The sequence below is a fragment of the Colossoma macropomum genome, unplaced genomic scaffold (genome assembly GCF_904425465.1).
Source record: "Colossoma macropomum unplaced genomic scaffold, Colossoma_macropomum, whole genome shotgun sequence".
NCBI lineage: Eukaryota > Metazoa > Chordata > Actinopteri > Characiformes > Serrasalmidae > Colossoma > Colossoma macropomum.
This window is the reverse complement of record NW_023494785.1, coordinates 42,512,971-42,530,752: the sequence shown is the minus strand read 5'-3', so window position 1 is coordinate 42,530,752 and position 17,782 is coordinate 42,512,971. Positions and strand designations below refer to the sequence as shown.

Here is a 17,782-nt window from a genome sequence, read left to right as displayed (position 1 = left end):
CTTGGTCCTAAGCCTCTTCCCTGCTTTAAAGTGCCTGATTCAGCTCATCACATAATTACCACTTCCATCATTGTCTAGAGGGAGTCGTGGCATTGTGCAGGTCAGTGAGTCCCCAGCTCTGACCATTATTGCTTTGGGATGATTTTAGAATACTGTAACCACAAAATAGCTGAGATTACATGTGCAAGTACCCCACTGCCCCTGCACACTCTCCTGATTCAACACTCCTGATCCAACTGAGCAGCTCATTAACAAGCCCTGCAAAAAGGTGATGTGGGATTTTGCCACAAATGCTAAAGCAGTTTTAAAAATTGAGGGTATAAGTCAGATGAATATGAGTAGTTACATGTATTTGATACAAATAATTTTACATTATGCAAGTCAAAAGTTGGGACAGTAGGCAAAATGCAAATGAAAAGAAAAGGAGTGATTTATAAATCTACTTTGACCTGTATTTGAATGAAAATATTAGATATGTAGTGTTTTTCTTTTATCAACTTCATAATTTTTTGTAAACAAAAGTTGAGACAGGGTCATAATAAGACTTGAAACATTGTGAAATGTTCAAAAAGCATCTTAAACGGGTGATGTAATCATGCTTGAGTGTAGAAGAAGCATCCAGGAAAGGCCGAGTCCTTTATAAGCTAGGATGGGTCAAGGACACTTTGGCAAAAATGTATCAGCCAAAAATCCAACAGTTTAAACATAATGCTCTTACATTCAGGGACTCTGGAGAAATCACTGTGTGTTAAAGGAAAAGGCCTCTCTGCATGGTGAAAACTGGCATTCACATGTCAACAGCATCCAGAAACGCCGCCGACTTCTCTGGGCTGGAGCTCTGAAATGAACTGACGCTCAGTGAAAACTTGTATTGTGGTCTGACAAGTCAGCCTTTCAGACTGTTTCTGGAAATAATGGACGTTGTGTTCTCCGCACGAAAGAAGAAAAAGATCATCCAGATTGTTACCAGTGTAAAGTTCAAAAGTCAAGATTTAGTCTTGGTTTGGGAGGGTGTATTAGTAGGTGACCTACACATCTGTGAGAGCACCATGAATACTGAACACGTTTTGCAGTCACACATGCTGCTTTTTAGACGCCGTCTTTTTCAGGGACGTCCATGTTTATTTTAACACGACAACACAAAGCCACATTCTGCCTAAGAGCATGGCTGCGTAATCAAGAGAGTGTGGGTGTTAGACTTGCCTGCCTGCAGTTCAGAACTGTTTACATTGAAATGTGTGCAAAATACAACAACCTTAGTGCTACACAGCTGAAGGGCACACAAATTCTGCTTTTAAAACTGGACCAGTTGTTGTTGCTGTTAAAAGGAAAGGTGATGTAACACAGTGGTAAACATGCTCTCATCATGCATTTTTGTACAGCATCGTCTCAGCAATCAAATTTAGAATGAGGGCATATTTACAAAAAACAATGATGTTCATTAGAAACAAACATCAAAACATATTGTGTTTTTGTGCTGCATTCTAATTGAAACAGGTCAAGCAGAATTTACCAATCGCTGTTGTCTGTTTTTATTAGCATTTTACATACTGTTCCAACTTTTTTGTAAATGGGGTTGTGCTTTATTTTTGCATTCCCCTTTAAAAGCAAATTAAAGACTAGATAAGCATCCATGGGTCCTGGTGGATGTGGGCTCTGATGTTTAACCTGCATAATTTATTCTAGTCTTTGACCTTTGACCCTGATTGTCTGTGTTTTTCCGTGCAGGGGTGAAGAGAGGTGTGTGTTCGCAGATTAACCATTTCCCAGAGGACGCTGACTTCGACCACGATGGAGCGGAGTACGTCCTGCGTAAGAAACCTTCTTTTTCTTCTTGTGTGTCTAAAGCTAATCTCTAAGACTTTGTTCACAAGGACATTTTGGCAGCTCTTGGAACTGATTTCAATAAAAGATGATACTCAGTATGGCCAAAAGTATGTGGACACCCTTCCTAATTATAGAGTTGTGGTGTTTCAGCCACACCTGTTGGTGTATAAAATGAAGCACACAGCCCTGCAGTCTCCATAGACAATCACTGACAGCAGAATTGATCGTACTGACTTTAACCGTGGCACTGGCACAGGATGCCACCTTTGCCACAGGCCAGTTTGTGAAATTTCTGCACTGCTAGATCTGCTCCAGACATCTGTAAGTGATATTATTGTGAACAGGAAGCATATTGGAGCAACAACAGCTCAGCCACAAAGCAAGTAGTGTGGAAAAATTGAAAACAAAAACAAATTCTCTGTTGCAACACTCATTTTCATTCAGAGGTCCACTGATAACATTTATATGGTTTATGTACCAAAAACAGTCATAATTAATTTTTACATGACCATTTTTCAACCTTTCTTTGTCCGTTAGAATTTAATAGGCTGTTTTTTTAACACTGAAATATGTAAATGAGCTCTGTTCTAAGGGTCCGTCTTGCTTTGTGCCTCATTGAAAAAGCAGTGCGGGTTGAAACACTCCTTATAACTTTATTGTGAATGGGTGGAGCTAATGTGTTGTAGGCTGAATAGGTGGATGTATATGAATATGTTTGTGACATCACAAAAGCAATGAATTCAAAACGGGCTGTTTTTGAAGCTCATTTTTAATATGAACTGCAGAGTTTTCAAATGTTAACAACGTTTGCATACTAAATAAAACTCATTTTAAAAAGTGAGGAAAATGTTCAATGATAGAGGCCCTTTAACACTAAAATTTGCCAGAAGGAGCAAATCAAGGTTAAAATTTGGCTAAAAATCGCATCGAATCGTGTACGCCCAGCTTAAGTGCCATACTGAATAGACTTGCGCCATGTGAGGAGCCGAAGTCTATTTTTGGCCGGCGTGGGCCGCTGAGAGTCCGGATGAGTGCTGTGAGTTGAAATGCTTGAGGGAAGTTGTGTGGCACTGTCGGGTACAGCTGTGGACGGCGCGCATGCGAGCACACATGAGCATGAACACACATACTACTTGGCATTTGGTTGGTATTTAGATGGCATTTCCCTTCACTGTCCCAGCAAAGCTGGTCCCAGATGGGATTGTGGACTGTGAGGAGAAGCAGCTTCTCTCCGGAGGCTTTTTTTAAACACACACGTTGCAAAAAGGCATGATTTAATTATCCAGATGCGTCAGAAGAATTAACGTTTTTCATATTCAGTAGCAGAAGATGTGGTTCTACCTTTGTAGTGACCTGGACTGACCGAGTAAAGGCCTTCTCTTTTATCCCTCTCTCTCACCCTTCCGTTTCATGTTTCTCATTAGGTTGAATGAATAACCAACTCTAAATGTAGGTATTGTGATATAAACTGAGTCTGTTCTACAGTTTCTCATTATGCTGAATGAATAACCGACTCTAAATGTAGGTATTGTGATATAAACTGAGTCTGTTCTACAGTTTCTCATTATGCTGAATGAATAACCGACTCTAAATGTAGGTATTGTGATATAAACCGAGTCTGTTCTACAGTTTCTCATTAGGCTGAATGAATAACCGACTCTAAATGTAGGTATTGTGATATAAACCGAGTCTGTTCTACAGTTTCTCATTAGGCTGAATGAATAACCGACTCTAAATGTAGGTATTGTGATATAAACCGAGTCTGTTCTACAGTTTCTCATTAGGCTGAATGAATAACCGACTCTAAATGTAGGTATTGTGATATAAACCGAGTCTGTTCTACAGTTTCTCATTAGGCTGAATGAATAACCGACTCTAAATGTAGGTATTGTGATATAAACCGAGTCTGTTCTACAGTTTCTCATTAGGCTGAATGAATAACCGACTCTAAATGTAGGTATTGTGATATAAACCGAGTCTGTTCTACAGTTTCTCATTAGGCTGAATGAATAACCGACTCTAAATGTAGGTATTGTGATATAAACCGAGTCTGTTCTACAGTTTCTCATTAGGCTGAATGAATAACTGACTCTAAATGTAGGTATTGTGATATAAACCGAGTCTGTTCTACAGTTTCTCATTAGGCTGAATGAATAACCGACTCTAAATGTAGGTATTGTGATATAAACCGAGTCTGTTCTACAGTTTCTCATTAGGCTGAATGAATAACCGACTCTAAATGTAGGTATTGTGATATAAACTGAGTCTGTTCTACAGTTTCTCATTAGGCTGAATGAATAACCGACTCTAAATGTAGGTATTGTGATATAAACTGAGTCTGTTCTACAGTTTCTCATTAGGTTGAATGAATAACTGACTCTAAATGTAGGTATTGTGATCTAAACTGAGTTGAATGGGATGGGAAGCTTGTCTAACCTTGCAATGAAAAATGCATTTACAGGGCGGAGCCTGGATAGATCAGTCCAGACCCTTATAAAAATCCCATTCTGTTGTTTCAGATGTCTCATGTTCACAACATGTAATTGTATCTCTCTCTCTCTCTCTCTCTTTCTCTGTAGGGGTGGTTAGGGCCTCGAACATTTTCCCCATCCTCAGTGCTATCCTGTTGCTGATGGGCGGAGTTTGTATCGCTGCCAGTCGTTTCTACAAGAGCAAGAGGAATATCATACTGGGAGCTGGCATTCTGTTTGTGGCCGCAGGTCCGTAGGAATCACAACCAGCTTTGTTAGATGTGAATAGACGCCACTGTAATGATGGACAATATAGTAGAAGTGTAATATTGTGATACCATTTGCACAAAAATGCACCTGCAAAACCACATTTTCCCGCAAAACTGCTTCTATTAAGCTATGCTGCTCTAAACTCACCTGCTGCTACTGATCCTTAACTGTCCCCTTATCGTCTTCTTTAAGCTTCCATGCTGTCATCAGCACAGTGCTGAAAATCATTAGCGTGATTCAGATGCACTGATCTCTACTATGTACTTGTACAAACTTCAAAGCCTAACTGGCTCAGAAAGATGTGTGAAATAAGCCTCAGATATAAATGCTTGAACTGTGGGCTTATTACTCTGTTATTAATCTTAAAGGTAAAAAAAACATAGTTCAGCTCTGAGAAAAGCTCAAATGTGGGCCCTGTTTGAGAGGAAAAATCAAAAATTTGAGAATAATTCAGTGGTTGAGATGTAAACAGTCTTTCAGAGTGGTTTAATCTGAAATGGTAGAGAAACTTTACAGTGGTAAAGATGGGAACCAGGGTCCGCAAACTCCAATTCAAAATGACCTGTGAATGTACATGTCTTTATATGCTTTTATATGTAATGCTGATGATGGTAAGTTTTCTTTGGGGACTATTTTGCCTCATAGTGCTCTGCATGTATCCCTCCACCATGAATGTTTTTTGAACAATACATTTTAGGTCAAAATCTTATAGCAAAACTACTGAAAAAATGTTTCAGACATCAGCTTATTCATAACTTTCTGTGAGGGAGCTTTTAGAGGTGGACGTCTGGTTCCTATCACCACCACTGTGAACAGTTTCTGACTGTGAGTTTCTCTAGAACGGAGCGTTTCACACCAAACCACTCTGAATGAGTATTTATCTTAATGTTTTATCTTAACGACTTAATTTCTGAAAAATCAGTGGAATTCCTCTTTAACTTTATTGTTACCAAATGTAGCCTGTTGTGGTAATTTGCTGTGGCAGTATCTTTAAATCATTGTAACCTTAAACAGTCCTTTTAGAAAGTCTGTTCACTCGGCGGCCATCTTGGCAACGCAACTGGTCGGTTTATTACCAAGCATACGAGGCCAAACTCTTATCGTTATAAATGGAGAGAGACCTAAAAACCCCAAAACTGAAGGCCAAATTACAGTTCAAAAACACATTGAAATCACCGATAAAGTCTGACAAAAATCTTGTAAATAGTTTGTAGCGTTTGGCTCAAATAACTGACCTGTGGAGTTTGGCTTCACAGATTTTAAAAGTTAGATTTTTTAAGGTTGCTTGTTGCAAAACATTCCCTTCTCCTGTGGTTTTATTCATGATGTCATCAGTGGTTAGTCAACGTCGACTCGACTTAAGTAAAACTGGCATTTTGTAATACGAATAAATGTAACCCAATTATGTTAATCATAGTGAACACGTCAGGCTGATTATCAGAGTCGCCTAAAAATGACAGTGGAAACTGATGGTTAAAACGGAACTTAGCACAGTGAGTGTGTTTTCATGCACTTAATAATCCGATAACTGCAGAAAATCAGATTTTGTCAGTAATCAGATCAACACGTTTATATGCTCTTGAGTAATCAGATAATGGTCTACGAGTCAGACAGTAATCAGATTTCTGCTTTGCAACCAGCCAATAAACTCGCAGAAGACGAGACGTAAACGTAACGTAAAACTCAAACTTCATGCCATGACTTTTTTTTTTTAAACATTGCACCACTTTACCTGAAAATATGAACAAATATCATCTAGAAGATGAAGAATATTTAAATTCTTCATTTCTTCAATGTATTTGGTTTCAGCGTCGCTCCAAAAGTGTCTTGCTGCGTCTCGCGGCAGCGCTTCTCGCTTATTTCCGGTACCGCCATCTGTTTTCACACACGTGCAGACTGAGAAATCTGAAAGAAATCAGAGTAAGAGTTTACATTCACTGAGAAATCTGATTACTGAGCTAATCTAGCCTCTTTATTAGATTTCTTAATCGGATTTCTAGACCTTACTCTGATTTAAGAAATCAGAGTGTGCTGTTTACATGACCATTAAAATAATCAGATAACTGCCCAAATCTGATTATGGTTGTGATTTTATGATGACTGTTGGGGTTTATCCTAAAGTTTTTGTCTAATTAGGATGCTTATCTGTTTTCTTATCTGGAGTTGGGATAATGAACTTAAGAACTGTTATTCTGTTATAGCTACTGTTCTAAATTCGATCCTAGCTGAAGTTGTCATGGCGACTAAACAGATAAGATACATTTTTAGCATCAGGATGTTTCTGTAATGCGGCTCCAGGCCTAAAGAGTCTCTTTTGACCTCTTGGTCTGCAGGTCTGAGCAACATCATCGGCGTTATCGTGTACATCTCGGCGGCGCTGGGCGACATCTCTCCGAAGAAGGACGAGGACAAGAAGTGGCAGTACTCTTACGGCTGGTCCTTTTACTTCGGCGGCCTGTCCTTCATCCTGGCCGAGATGGTGGGGGTGCTGGCGGTGAACATCTACATCGAGAAGAACAAGGAGCTTCGCTGCCGCTCCCGCACCGACATCTTCAAGAGCACCACTCACGCCATGCTGCGGTTGCCTAGCTACCGCTTCCGCCGCCGCTCACGCTCAAGCTCGCGCTCCACCGACCCCTCCCGCTCCCGGGACCCCTCCCCGGTGGGTGTGGGCGGTCCGCCGGGGGGCAAAAACTTCGGCCTGCCACCCTCAGCCCTCCTGAGCCAGGGTCCGGTCTCTGTTTCAACACTTCCCAACCCGCACTCCCGCTCGGTTCTACCAGGGGGCGACATTTCACTCTACACGCTCTCACGGGACCCCAAGCTGGGGGGCCTGGGTGGGGTTAGTGGCCCCCCTCCTCTCTACGGAACGGTGGACAGGGCCACTCTCTACCAGCTTCACAACTGCTTCCCGAAAGAAGGCGGAGGAGGTGGAATGATGATGAGCGGAACACTGCCGTCACTTAAGTCCCACAACCCGGCGTCCGGAGGCCAGAATTCGTCCAACGCTGGGAATTCTGTGCCCCCATCGCAGCCGCCTCCACCTTTCTCCGCCTCCACTGTGGAGAGGGAGAGGGGGATGGGGACGCTGGATAGGCTGGGCAAGGCCGAGAGCAACTCCAACACGCTGAACAGGAAAACAACGCCGGTGTAAAAGAGAAGAAGAAGGAGGAGGAGAGAAGAACAGAGCAGAGCATGGATCCTACAGAAAATGGAAAATGGAAAGAGGGAATAAACGGCAGGAAAAAAACGAAGTGAGGAACGAGGCGCTCCTTTTTTCTTCCTGTCTTGAAAGATTTCCAGAAAAAATAAAGCTCGAACAAAAGATCGAACCAGCTCATAATAACAACAACATTCTTTTGTTTTTCTTTTAATACTGACATTTTGTAGCATTTCTCTTTTTTTATGTAATTAAACAATAATCATTGGATACTGTGAAGTTTACTCTATTTTTCTTTTGATTTGAGTGAGATTACATTCCTTAAAGGGTTGTTGTTGTTATTATGATTAAGCTAAATAACTGCTAGCTCTTAAAGTTTTAGATTTTTGAGTTTCAAAGACGTCAACTGTGATTCCTGACCACTGCAGAAGCATGAGTGTCTACGTGTAAGAATGAGAATATTATTATTATTACTATTATTAGCTTTATGGGGAGCATTGAATTTTATTTTTCGATTTTTTTTTCTTTTGTACCCTTTGATAACATACGATTTAGTGTTTATTCTGTATATCGTCTTCCAGTTCCGTCGACAGAAGAATATAGTCATTGATGGACTGCTGACCAAGTGTTGAAATGAAGCGAATTTTTTTATATGAACCTGCCATGGTATTATTTTTGTTATGACCACTGGTAGCAGTAGACGTAGCAGTAGTCCTATTGAGAATCTTTGTTTTTTGGGGCATTACCAGGATCCCGCCAAGGGAGAAAGAATATATTTGTACAGTAGTAAAAGCGTTCTTTTAGGAACATGTACCGCAAAATGAATTCTGTCCAAAACTGTGCTTTCCAAAGGATGGGGGTGATGTAAACATAAACAAATATTAATAATAGTATGTAGCAGGGTGGGAGAAAAATGAATGGTTCTGAATTGCCAATGTACATTGTAATTATGCAGAATTATATTTAAATATATATATATACATATATATATATATATATATGTATGTATATATATATATATATATATGGGGGGTACACTTTCTTTACACAAGTCAGTAGCAAGCAGGACTGGGGTGGGGTTGGAATGGGGGTGGGACATTTGTATGAATATATGAATATGTAAGTACATACATACATTTTATATATAAAATTATATGTATGTTCTTATGTATGTACTTATATATAATGCATACATGAGTACATACATATACACACCGATCAGGCATATCATTATGACCACCTCCTTGTTTCTACACTCATTGTCCATTTTATCAGCTCCACTTACTATATTGGTGCACTTTGTAGTTCTACAGTTACAGACTGTAGTCCATCTGTTTCTCTGCATACTTTGTTAGCCCCCTTTTACCCTGTTCTTTAGTGGTCAGGACCCCCATGGACCCTCACAGAGCAGGTACTATTTGGGTGGTGGGTCATTCTCAGCACTGCAGTAACATTGACGTGGTGGTGGTGTGTTAGTGTGTGTTGTGCTGGTCTGAGTGGATCAGACACAGCAGTGCAGCTGGAGTTTTTAAACACCTCAGTGTCACTGCTGGACTGAGAATAGTCCACCAACCAAAAACATCCAGCCAACAGCGTCCTGTGACCACTGATGAAGGACTAGAGGATGACCAACACAAACTGTGCAGCAGCAGATGAGCTATCGTCTCTGACTTTACATCTACAAGGTGGACTGATGAGGTAGGAGTGTCTAATAGAGTGGACAGTGAGTGTTTAAAAACTCCAGCAGCACTGCTGTGTCTGATCCACTCGCACCAGCGCAACACGCACTAACACACCACCACCACGTCAGTGTTACTGCAGTGCTGAGAATGATCCACCATCCAAATAGTACATGCTCTGTGAGGGTCCATGGGGGTCCTGACCACTGAAGAACAGGGTAAAAGGGGGCTAACAAAGTACGCAGAGAAACAGATGGACTACAGTCTGTAACTGTAGAACTACAAAGTGCACCTATATAGTAAGTGGAGCTGATAAAATGGACAGTGAGTGTAAAAACAAGAAGGTGGTCATAATGTTACGTCTGACGGTGTAAATATATATATATATATATATATATATATATATATATATATATATATATATATACATATGACACTGTCTTCCTTAAGCCCTGATTGGGTTATGCCCTGTGTAGTTTTCTTCTCTCTTGTGTCACATGATCATGCCAGCATTTCCATGGCAACGCTCCCACAGAGATTTAAAAAAAGAAAAACAGTATAACTCTCACTGTGCTGCACCTGATCCCATTCGACCTTTGACCCCTCTGCTTCTTCCAATGAGAGGAACGTTCTGCTGACCCCACATGGGGTCAACATGGGACACTATGCTACGGAACCATCAACACAGCCGGGGTTGTTTTTTGTTTTGTTTGTTTCTTGTAAACCGGTCGCAAAAATGCAAAAACTGCACACAGACTGCATTCATGTGGGCAACTCTAAACTAAATAATTATGTAGTGGAGAATAGATATATCCAGAAAAAAGAGAAAGAATATGGTTTATCTAAATGTGTGATAAACAGAAACACTGTATTGCACGAATTTTATATATAAAAGAGTAAGACAGACTCTGCGTGTGGTGTCGTTTGTGCTTTTGGGCAGTAATCGCTTGTTTCATGCCTACATTATCAGTGCCAATTTAGGGGGATACTGGCTGCTTCCTGTTTCTCCCGTTATATCAAAACACTAGAGGGCGCCTGAAAGCGAGTCTTTAGTGAATGGGAGTGAATATCGCTAAATGGCTAAAAATAAAAAATTAAACTGGTTTCTAAGCACTTGTGCAGGACCTTTTATTAACTTTGGACAGTAAAAGGACGTTTTCCATTGAGAATTCAAAGAAAGAAAGTGTATTTCTGTTTACAGCATTTTGGTCAGCAAGATGCTTACATGACTGCTACTGAGTGCTGATGGTTAGCATTTCTCCTACTGAGTGCTGATTGGTTAGCATTTCTCCTACTGAGTGCTGATGGTTAGCATTTCTCCTACTGAGTGCTGATTGGTTGGTGAGCTCATGTCAGCTAATTTTCTCAGTAAAGCGGTTCGTGCTCTCTGATGTTGTGAATGTACATGAGTGTTAAAAGGCCTATAACTGGCTTAAAAATATAACCACAGTGTTGAAGGACTGTATGCTGTACTGTGAGGTCCAATAGGCGGACCGTTGTCCGAGTCCGGACACAGACACTGTTGTATGTTAATCGGCGTAACTTTTCTACCATTTGCGGTACGGCTTTAGCAGCCCGAGAAACTCACAGACCAATCGCATGCGTTGTAAAAATCACACGTGAGGCTACTCAGCCAATCCGATCTGTGCGTTACGTTGAGCACTGAGACTCGAGTGAGTGACGCACACACAGGGGAGGGACGAGGTGGGAAACAGCAGTCAGAGAAGAAAGTGAGCCCGATTATTTTACATGGCGGCTCTAAAAAGAGAAAACTGACCATAAATATTGCTGAAATATGACTGAATTGGACTTTATTTGATTTGATATTCAGTTGTTGACTGTATAAGATGTTGATATACCTACTAGGCTACTCCAGTAAACAGTATATGGCACTGAATCATAATGCAACTTAGACATTCTGGTGTTTCGGACCTTCGCTTGAGGAAATTTTCTTTGACTGGACCTTTTGAATTTTAATTAAAGACCCCTGGTTTAGAGGATATCTGAGAGCACAGAGTTGAGTGACTGCTGTTAGAGTGAAAGCTGAACGTGTTCTGTGGTGTGTAGCAATTAGCCTTCGCTAAGTTGCTATCATGCTTAGCTTTCCTGAGGTTTTTCCTGCCTCTGAGGTTTTTCTTCTTTCTTCAGCTCCCAGACCACCAATCAGTGACCCCTAAATCATGAATGGCGTTTATTTGGCTGTTCAGGCCTGGAATAGAACAGAGATTTAAATTCATAATTCTGAAAAACGTCATTTTTAAATACCACAGTATTTATTATTGCCGTTATAGCACCCAACGCTGCGTTTGCTTGTTTCACAGAGCCAAGAAAAATGTGGGGAAGGGAGGAAAGACGTGCCTGTGAAGCGAGTTAAGCTGAAATCTTCTCATAGTGCTGCAGAGCTGTCTGAAGCTGGATTTGTCTGATCTAAAGAGGGTTTGTGAGATGTTAGAATGTGACAGATTAGAGCAGGACTGTCTCTATTAAAACATCACCTGAGATTAATCTCCCTTCACTCCTCCATAGCGCTGCTCCGCTTCACACCCAGCTTTCCAAGCGCATCACAGACTTCACTGTTACAGTCCGCAGAGCAGCCTGGCTTTCTTTTCAATATGAAGTAACAGCGAGGCAAGTATCCAAAGGCAGGGGTCTTCAGGGGCCCCCCTGGTGGAAAGTCTGACTATGAGGTGACCTACACGTTGATGAAAGTAGTTTACCCCAGCAGTTTTACCTACCCCAGTGTTACCTTTGAACTTCATATCTGCATGAATGTGAATGATTTTTACATTTACAGAATATTTTTACACTTTTAAACTAGTGGTTCAGCATTTTTTAACTATGAGTGCGTTTACATGCATTATATCATCATATAATATTATAATCCAATAATAATCAGATTTCTGCAGTTATCTGATTTCTCAGTCTGCGCATGTGTGAAAACAGATGGCGGTACTGGGAATTAGTGAGGAGCGTCGCTCCAAAAGTGTTTTGCTGCATCTCGCGGCGACGCTGCTCGCTTATTTCTGGTACCGCCGTCTGTTTCCGTACATGCGCAGACTGAGAAGTCCGAAAGAAATCAGAGTAAGAGTTTACATGCATTGCGAAATCTGATTACTGAGCTAAAATCCAGCTCTCTTTATCAGATTTCTAGGCCTTACTGCAGTCTAAGAAACTGGTTTGACGAAATTAAGGATTTAACTATCATTGTCTAGATGATGTTTGTTCATATTTTCAGGTAAAGTGGCGCAATGTTTGAAAAAAAGCTGCGGTATCAAGTTTTAGTTTAACATTACGTTTACGTCACGTCTTCTTCTGTGAGTTTATTAGCTGGGTGCAAAGCAGAAATCTGATTACTGCCTGACTCATGTAGACTTGGAGTTTCCCCATTATCTGATTACTCAAGTACATGTAAACGCTTTGATTCGATTACTGACAAAATCTAATTTTCTGCAGGTATCGGATTATTAAGGGCCTGTAAACACACTCAATTTGGTTCTCAGTGTGAAGTAAAAAGCAATTCGTGTCCTTTATGAATTAGAAGCTGAAAAGAAACCACTTTGCCAAACAGGTCTAGGAGCCTACCTTTTCTCCGTTAATTCATTAACATATATTATTTGGATATTAGGCAGGTTTGGTGGATCACATAGAAAGTAAAACCAAATTACAATTCAGTTTGGCAGGTAAAATGTTCTTTGCATTGTTAAAGGGTTCTTCAGATTGATGGAGAATGTGCTGTAGATGGTTCTACACAGAACCTTTTGAAAAGGGTTCTTCCACTGTTACGAGTCCAAGTCTGTAACAACAGTATTGGGTTTTGGATATTGACATGAAAACGTGGGACAGCATTGTTTGAAAGATTTTTTATTTAAAAATTAAACTCATGATAAATCTAAATCTTTCTTCACTGTAAAACAGAATCATCTTTAAAAAATGGAAAAATATGCAAAAAAAATGTAAGTATTAATCCATATCAGTCCATATATACATATATAGTTTACTGAATAATGATTGAATGAACTGAATCACTTCATAGGATTTATTTCTGCCATCAGCACTGCATTTGTATGTACATGCTTTGTTGACGTGAAAATAAGTTGATGTGGCATATGTTCTGAACATTTTAGTGCAGGTGTATGTAGTGGGTAAAAAACTCCCTGGTACTCAAGGGGTCCCATGTTGGCTGGCCACTCTAGCGTTGGTTGGCTGCTAACTCACTCGCCATAGTGGTGCTGATGCTTTAATGGCATCATAATGTTTGGATTAACCATTCCTCTCTTGGAAATGCTCTTACACATCTCCTCTTTTGTCTTGGATTTGAGAAATGAGTAGCGTTCACTCTTTCCACCACACTCTGGGGAAATCGGGTGAGTTTTCAGATTTTCAGAAGTTTTTCAGAGGAATCCTGGAAAAAGTTACAGTTTCTAGGCTATGAAAGACCAACTGGGTGAACTAATTTGCAACAGTGCCACTCTGAGGCAGAGCAGTGCTGCAGCTCTGGTTAGTTCAGAACACCAAAGACAGAAGCTGACTGTGGGTGAAGCAGATAAACAGCGAGCTTCACTGAGTTTGTATTTGAATGTCTATTTTTCCACAACGGACAGTAAAACATCATAATACGTTTATTTTCAGGGAACCCCCAGAATTTTGATTTTGAGACACTGAGGGGGCTTAAGAAGTTAATTAGGAGACTCCAGACCCCACAGAACCCCCTGTATTTCACACCTTGGGTTTAGGTTGCTTGAATAAAGAAATTATTAATCAACATACTTTTGAAACTATTGAGCAAATAACAAAATAGGTTAAGGTTGTGCGGCTAACATTGCTCAAGTAGGGATTTTCAGTACTCTTGTCTGGGTGCGGCTACAGTTTTGAGTCATGTGCACTTTCCCTCTTTCTCCCATGTGCACTAGGCCTCCACAAGCAGGCTGCACCAATGTAGAGAGCCATGCAGTCTAACAGCCTCTATTAAAGGGCTATATATACAGCAGGGCCGCAGGGTCAAGTGTCCACCTGCAAGCTCTGATTTCCTCGCTTCTGCACCCCCAAATCCCCAACCTGCACACAAACACACCACACATTCTAAAGGGACCAACATCTACTCTACTGTTAGACTTTGTATGAAACTCATATATATTATATACTCATATATGTGTACACACACACACACATATATATATATATATATATATATATACATGTATATTCATTCTACATCAGTATTACTAAGTACTATTTTAGCTCAAGCACAATAACAACATCTTCTTGAAGCGGATTTTAAATGTTTCAAGTAGCTGCTGCTGCTTTTGCACTTGTTTTGCCAAACTTGTGAATTTTTGTATATGGTAAGTGCTTCAGCAGCACATGCTAACCCCTAGCTAGAAGAGATGGCAGGGGGGCCATAGTTGAAATTCCTGGATAATATTTCTTCTACACTTCAGCTCGATGTGCTCAGATGAGCCAGGCACTAATTTTAGCCCGAGTGAGAAGCGAAAAAGAGGGAGCGAGAGAAAGAGAGTGAGAAACTTCCCAGTGTGAAAGAGATTTAATTCTCCAACAAAAGCAGACAGTGAGAGAGAGAGATGAACGGCGAAGAACAGAACAGAGAGACGCAGTGACGAAACACTGAAAATACAGTACAATATAAACAGACTATGTACATTTTTGTCTGTAAGACAGGTCTGTATGACACACAGTCCAATACAAATCGCATGCTTTCATACATCATGTACATTTCACACAGTATAAAAGTCTCTCACAGCACTCTTTCGAAAAAGCTACTAATCCGTCCCATGCTAGTGCTAGCTAGCTTGGACACCCAAAATGTCAAATGACATGTTTTGCTGATTTTGTGAAGTTAACACATCCACGGCTAATGTGAATGTGGCACTGTTCTGCACATTTTATTGCACGTTTCTATTTATTTGCAGGTTTTAACATGTTGGAACAAAACTAAAGAACAAAATATAAAAAGTGCCATAACTTTTACACAGGTTATGCTTTGTTTTTCTTCCTAATATGTTAAATTGAGCAAAATAAACAGTCACTGTGTATTAAAATGAGCAGAAGTGCGTTCTCTGTAGACTCGTTTTCACCGAGACCAGGGGCGCCCAAACTTTTGCACACAGCTATGTATGGACTTTTTCTCTGGTTGAACCCCATTTGTATCTGAAGAAGCCCAGTATCTGTTATTTGGCCATATATGCACATATTTCAAAATATATGTACATATATGTTGTATAGATATATGTAAGTATCAAATATTAGACATATATGCATCTATAGGTATCATATGTCCGATACATGGTTGAATGCATCCCAGTTACTACATTATGTTTCCTTTTAAATATTAAATTATTACAATGTATCAGGGAACAATATTTGCATATATTTTGTTTTAATTATTTTATATAACACTGTGCATGCTTTTAAAGTTTAATTATGCAGCTGTTATACTAGCATATATGAGTAATACATACCCTTCATATATGAATGTTTTCTGTTATATATTACTACATATACAAGTTTGTATATGCTGAAACATGGCTGAACTATGTGTCACACATATGTCCACATGTAACAAGTTGGATATACGTTGGATGTAAATCTACATATGCTAATATATGTCATATATTTGAACTCCATATATTGCCATATATCAGATTTCTGTATGGGACGATCTGATGATTTGTCATTTATGATGCTGATTTGAGGATCAACTTATCCTAACCTGTACTGAACACAGTAGCTTACCGTTCAGCACAAGGCCGCTTTAAATGCTGGCTAACTCGTTAACCAGTGAATCTAGCTTCATGAAATACAGCCTCAGTGTTCACACAGCCAAAAGCAGCATGCTGGATGATGGCGAGATTTAGCAACAATTAGCATCTGATTAGCATCAAAGGCACTTTAGATGTGCTGCACTTAAAAAAAAAGACAATACAAAGTACAAAGTACATCTGAATCCCCAGACTGTTTGGTCTGTGTAGTTTGCTGCATTTACAAAACATCAAGGCCCATTAGCCAAGCTATCCGAGTATGGCTTTAGAACAAGCTTTTTCAGTTGTTGGGCTCGGTCCATTATATTGTCGTTAGAAAAAAGGCCTCTTTTCCTGCTGGCGTAGTCACACAAGTACACAGCAAAGCCAAGACTGTGGCTGGAGGGAGTAACTATTTTTGACTTCTGAGCCCACAGGTATCTGATCTAATAGCCAACAGATGTAGCTAATGACCATTTACTGATTAACTTAAGCAGATCTTTCATTAGATCAGAATAAAGAACATTTATCTGAGAGCTTGAACTTTTTCACAGCTTCACCCACTGCACTGGGAAATGTACCAATGTTCCCAGGGTTCTACATTCCCAGGGTTCTATGTTTCCAGGGCTCCATGTTCAGATCTTTAAACGATACATCACACCTCAATGTGATACATTAAGCATGCAAATGATTCTGTACGCAACGATGAGTTCTGTAACGAACCATTGCATGCTTAAATGCTTCTTTGCATGGTGAAACGGTTCTTCAGATTGATGAAGAATGTGTTGTATGTGGTTTTGAAAATGGTTCCATATAGCACCGAAAAGAGTTTTGCTGTGGTTACGATATCATGCTACACAATGCTACTTAGAACCATACACAACACACTAAATAGAACTACTGCCTTTACTAAAGAACCCTTGAAGAACCATCTTTTTAAAGTGTATATGAAAGGGTTCCTAATGTCCTGGTTAATGTCATAGGGTTATCAAACGTGCAAGGAAGGAGCAGATTTTTTAATAGGAGCGCACTTTGCCTCAGCTAGGCAAGCCTCAGTGAGCTAATTAGCTGACAAAGTTAAGCTAAGCAAACTTTGTAATTCAAACCATTTTTCTGAGAAGTCAGAATGTAGAATATATAAATGTTTTGAATTATTATTTTGTCTAGTTTAATTGTGGTAGCTGCCTTTCTTATTCTGTTGCTGCAAGTTGTGCAGTCATTAGCAAGTTAGCTCGATAAAGTAACATGGTATAAGAGGAAATTATGAGGGCATGTTGAAAACTTTAATGTTAAGGAAATGTGACTGAGGCAACATGGGAGTATAGAGCTATTTCATTTCTAATTCAGCTACTTTATTTCCTAAAAACTGCAAAGAGAAAACGAATGGCCTGGGGAACATATAACCCTGGGAACATACAGATGACCCACAGCACTGACAGCCGCAAGCTAATCCACAAGCTAATTAGCGTCATGAATGCCCTGCGGCCTGCCACAAAACTGCCCAACCTGGGTACTGAGAAGGAATGATTTTGTGGGGTTGCAGCAAGGTGGTCAAAAAAGAGCATAGCCTTATATTTCTGACAGCATTTTTTGAGAACGACGTCTATGGATATTAAAATC

General features: G+C 40.0%; 1 protein-coding gene across 1 annotated transcript in view; it reads left to right on the top strand.

The window, feature by feature from the left end:
* Nucleotides 1-7,930, top strand: part of cacng8b (calcium channel, voltage-dependent, gamma subunit 8b) — a 47,679-nt gene extending 39,749 nt beyond the window's left edge. The window contains exons 4-6 of the mRNA XM_036595560.1: nt 1,729-1,812; nt 4,407-4,547; nt 6,902-7,930. Coding sequence (XP_036451453.1) covers nt 1,729-1,812; nt 4,407-4,547; nt 6,902-7,722 — 1,046 coding nt within the window. The 3' untranslated portion in view covers nt 7,723-7,930. The remainder of the gene's footprint in view (nt 1-1,728; nt 1,813-4,406; nt 4,548-6,901) is intronic.
* The last annotated feature ends 9,852 nt before the right edge of the window (nt 7,931-17,782 follow it).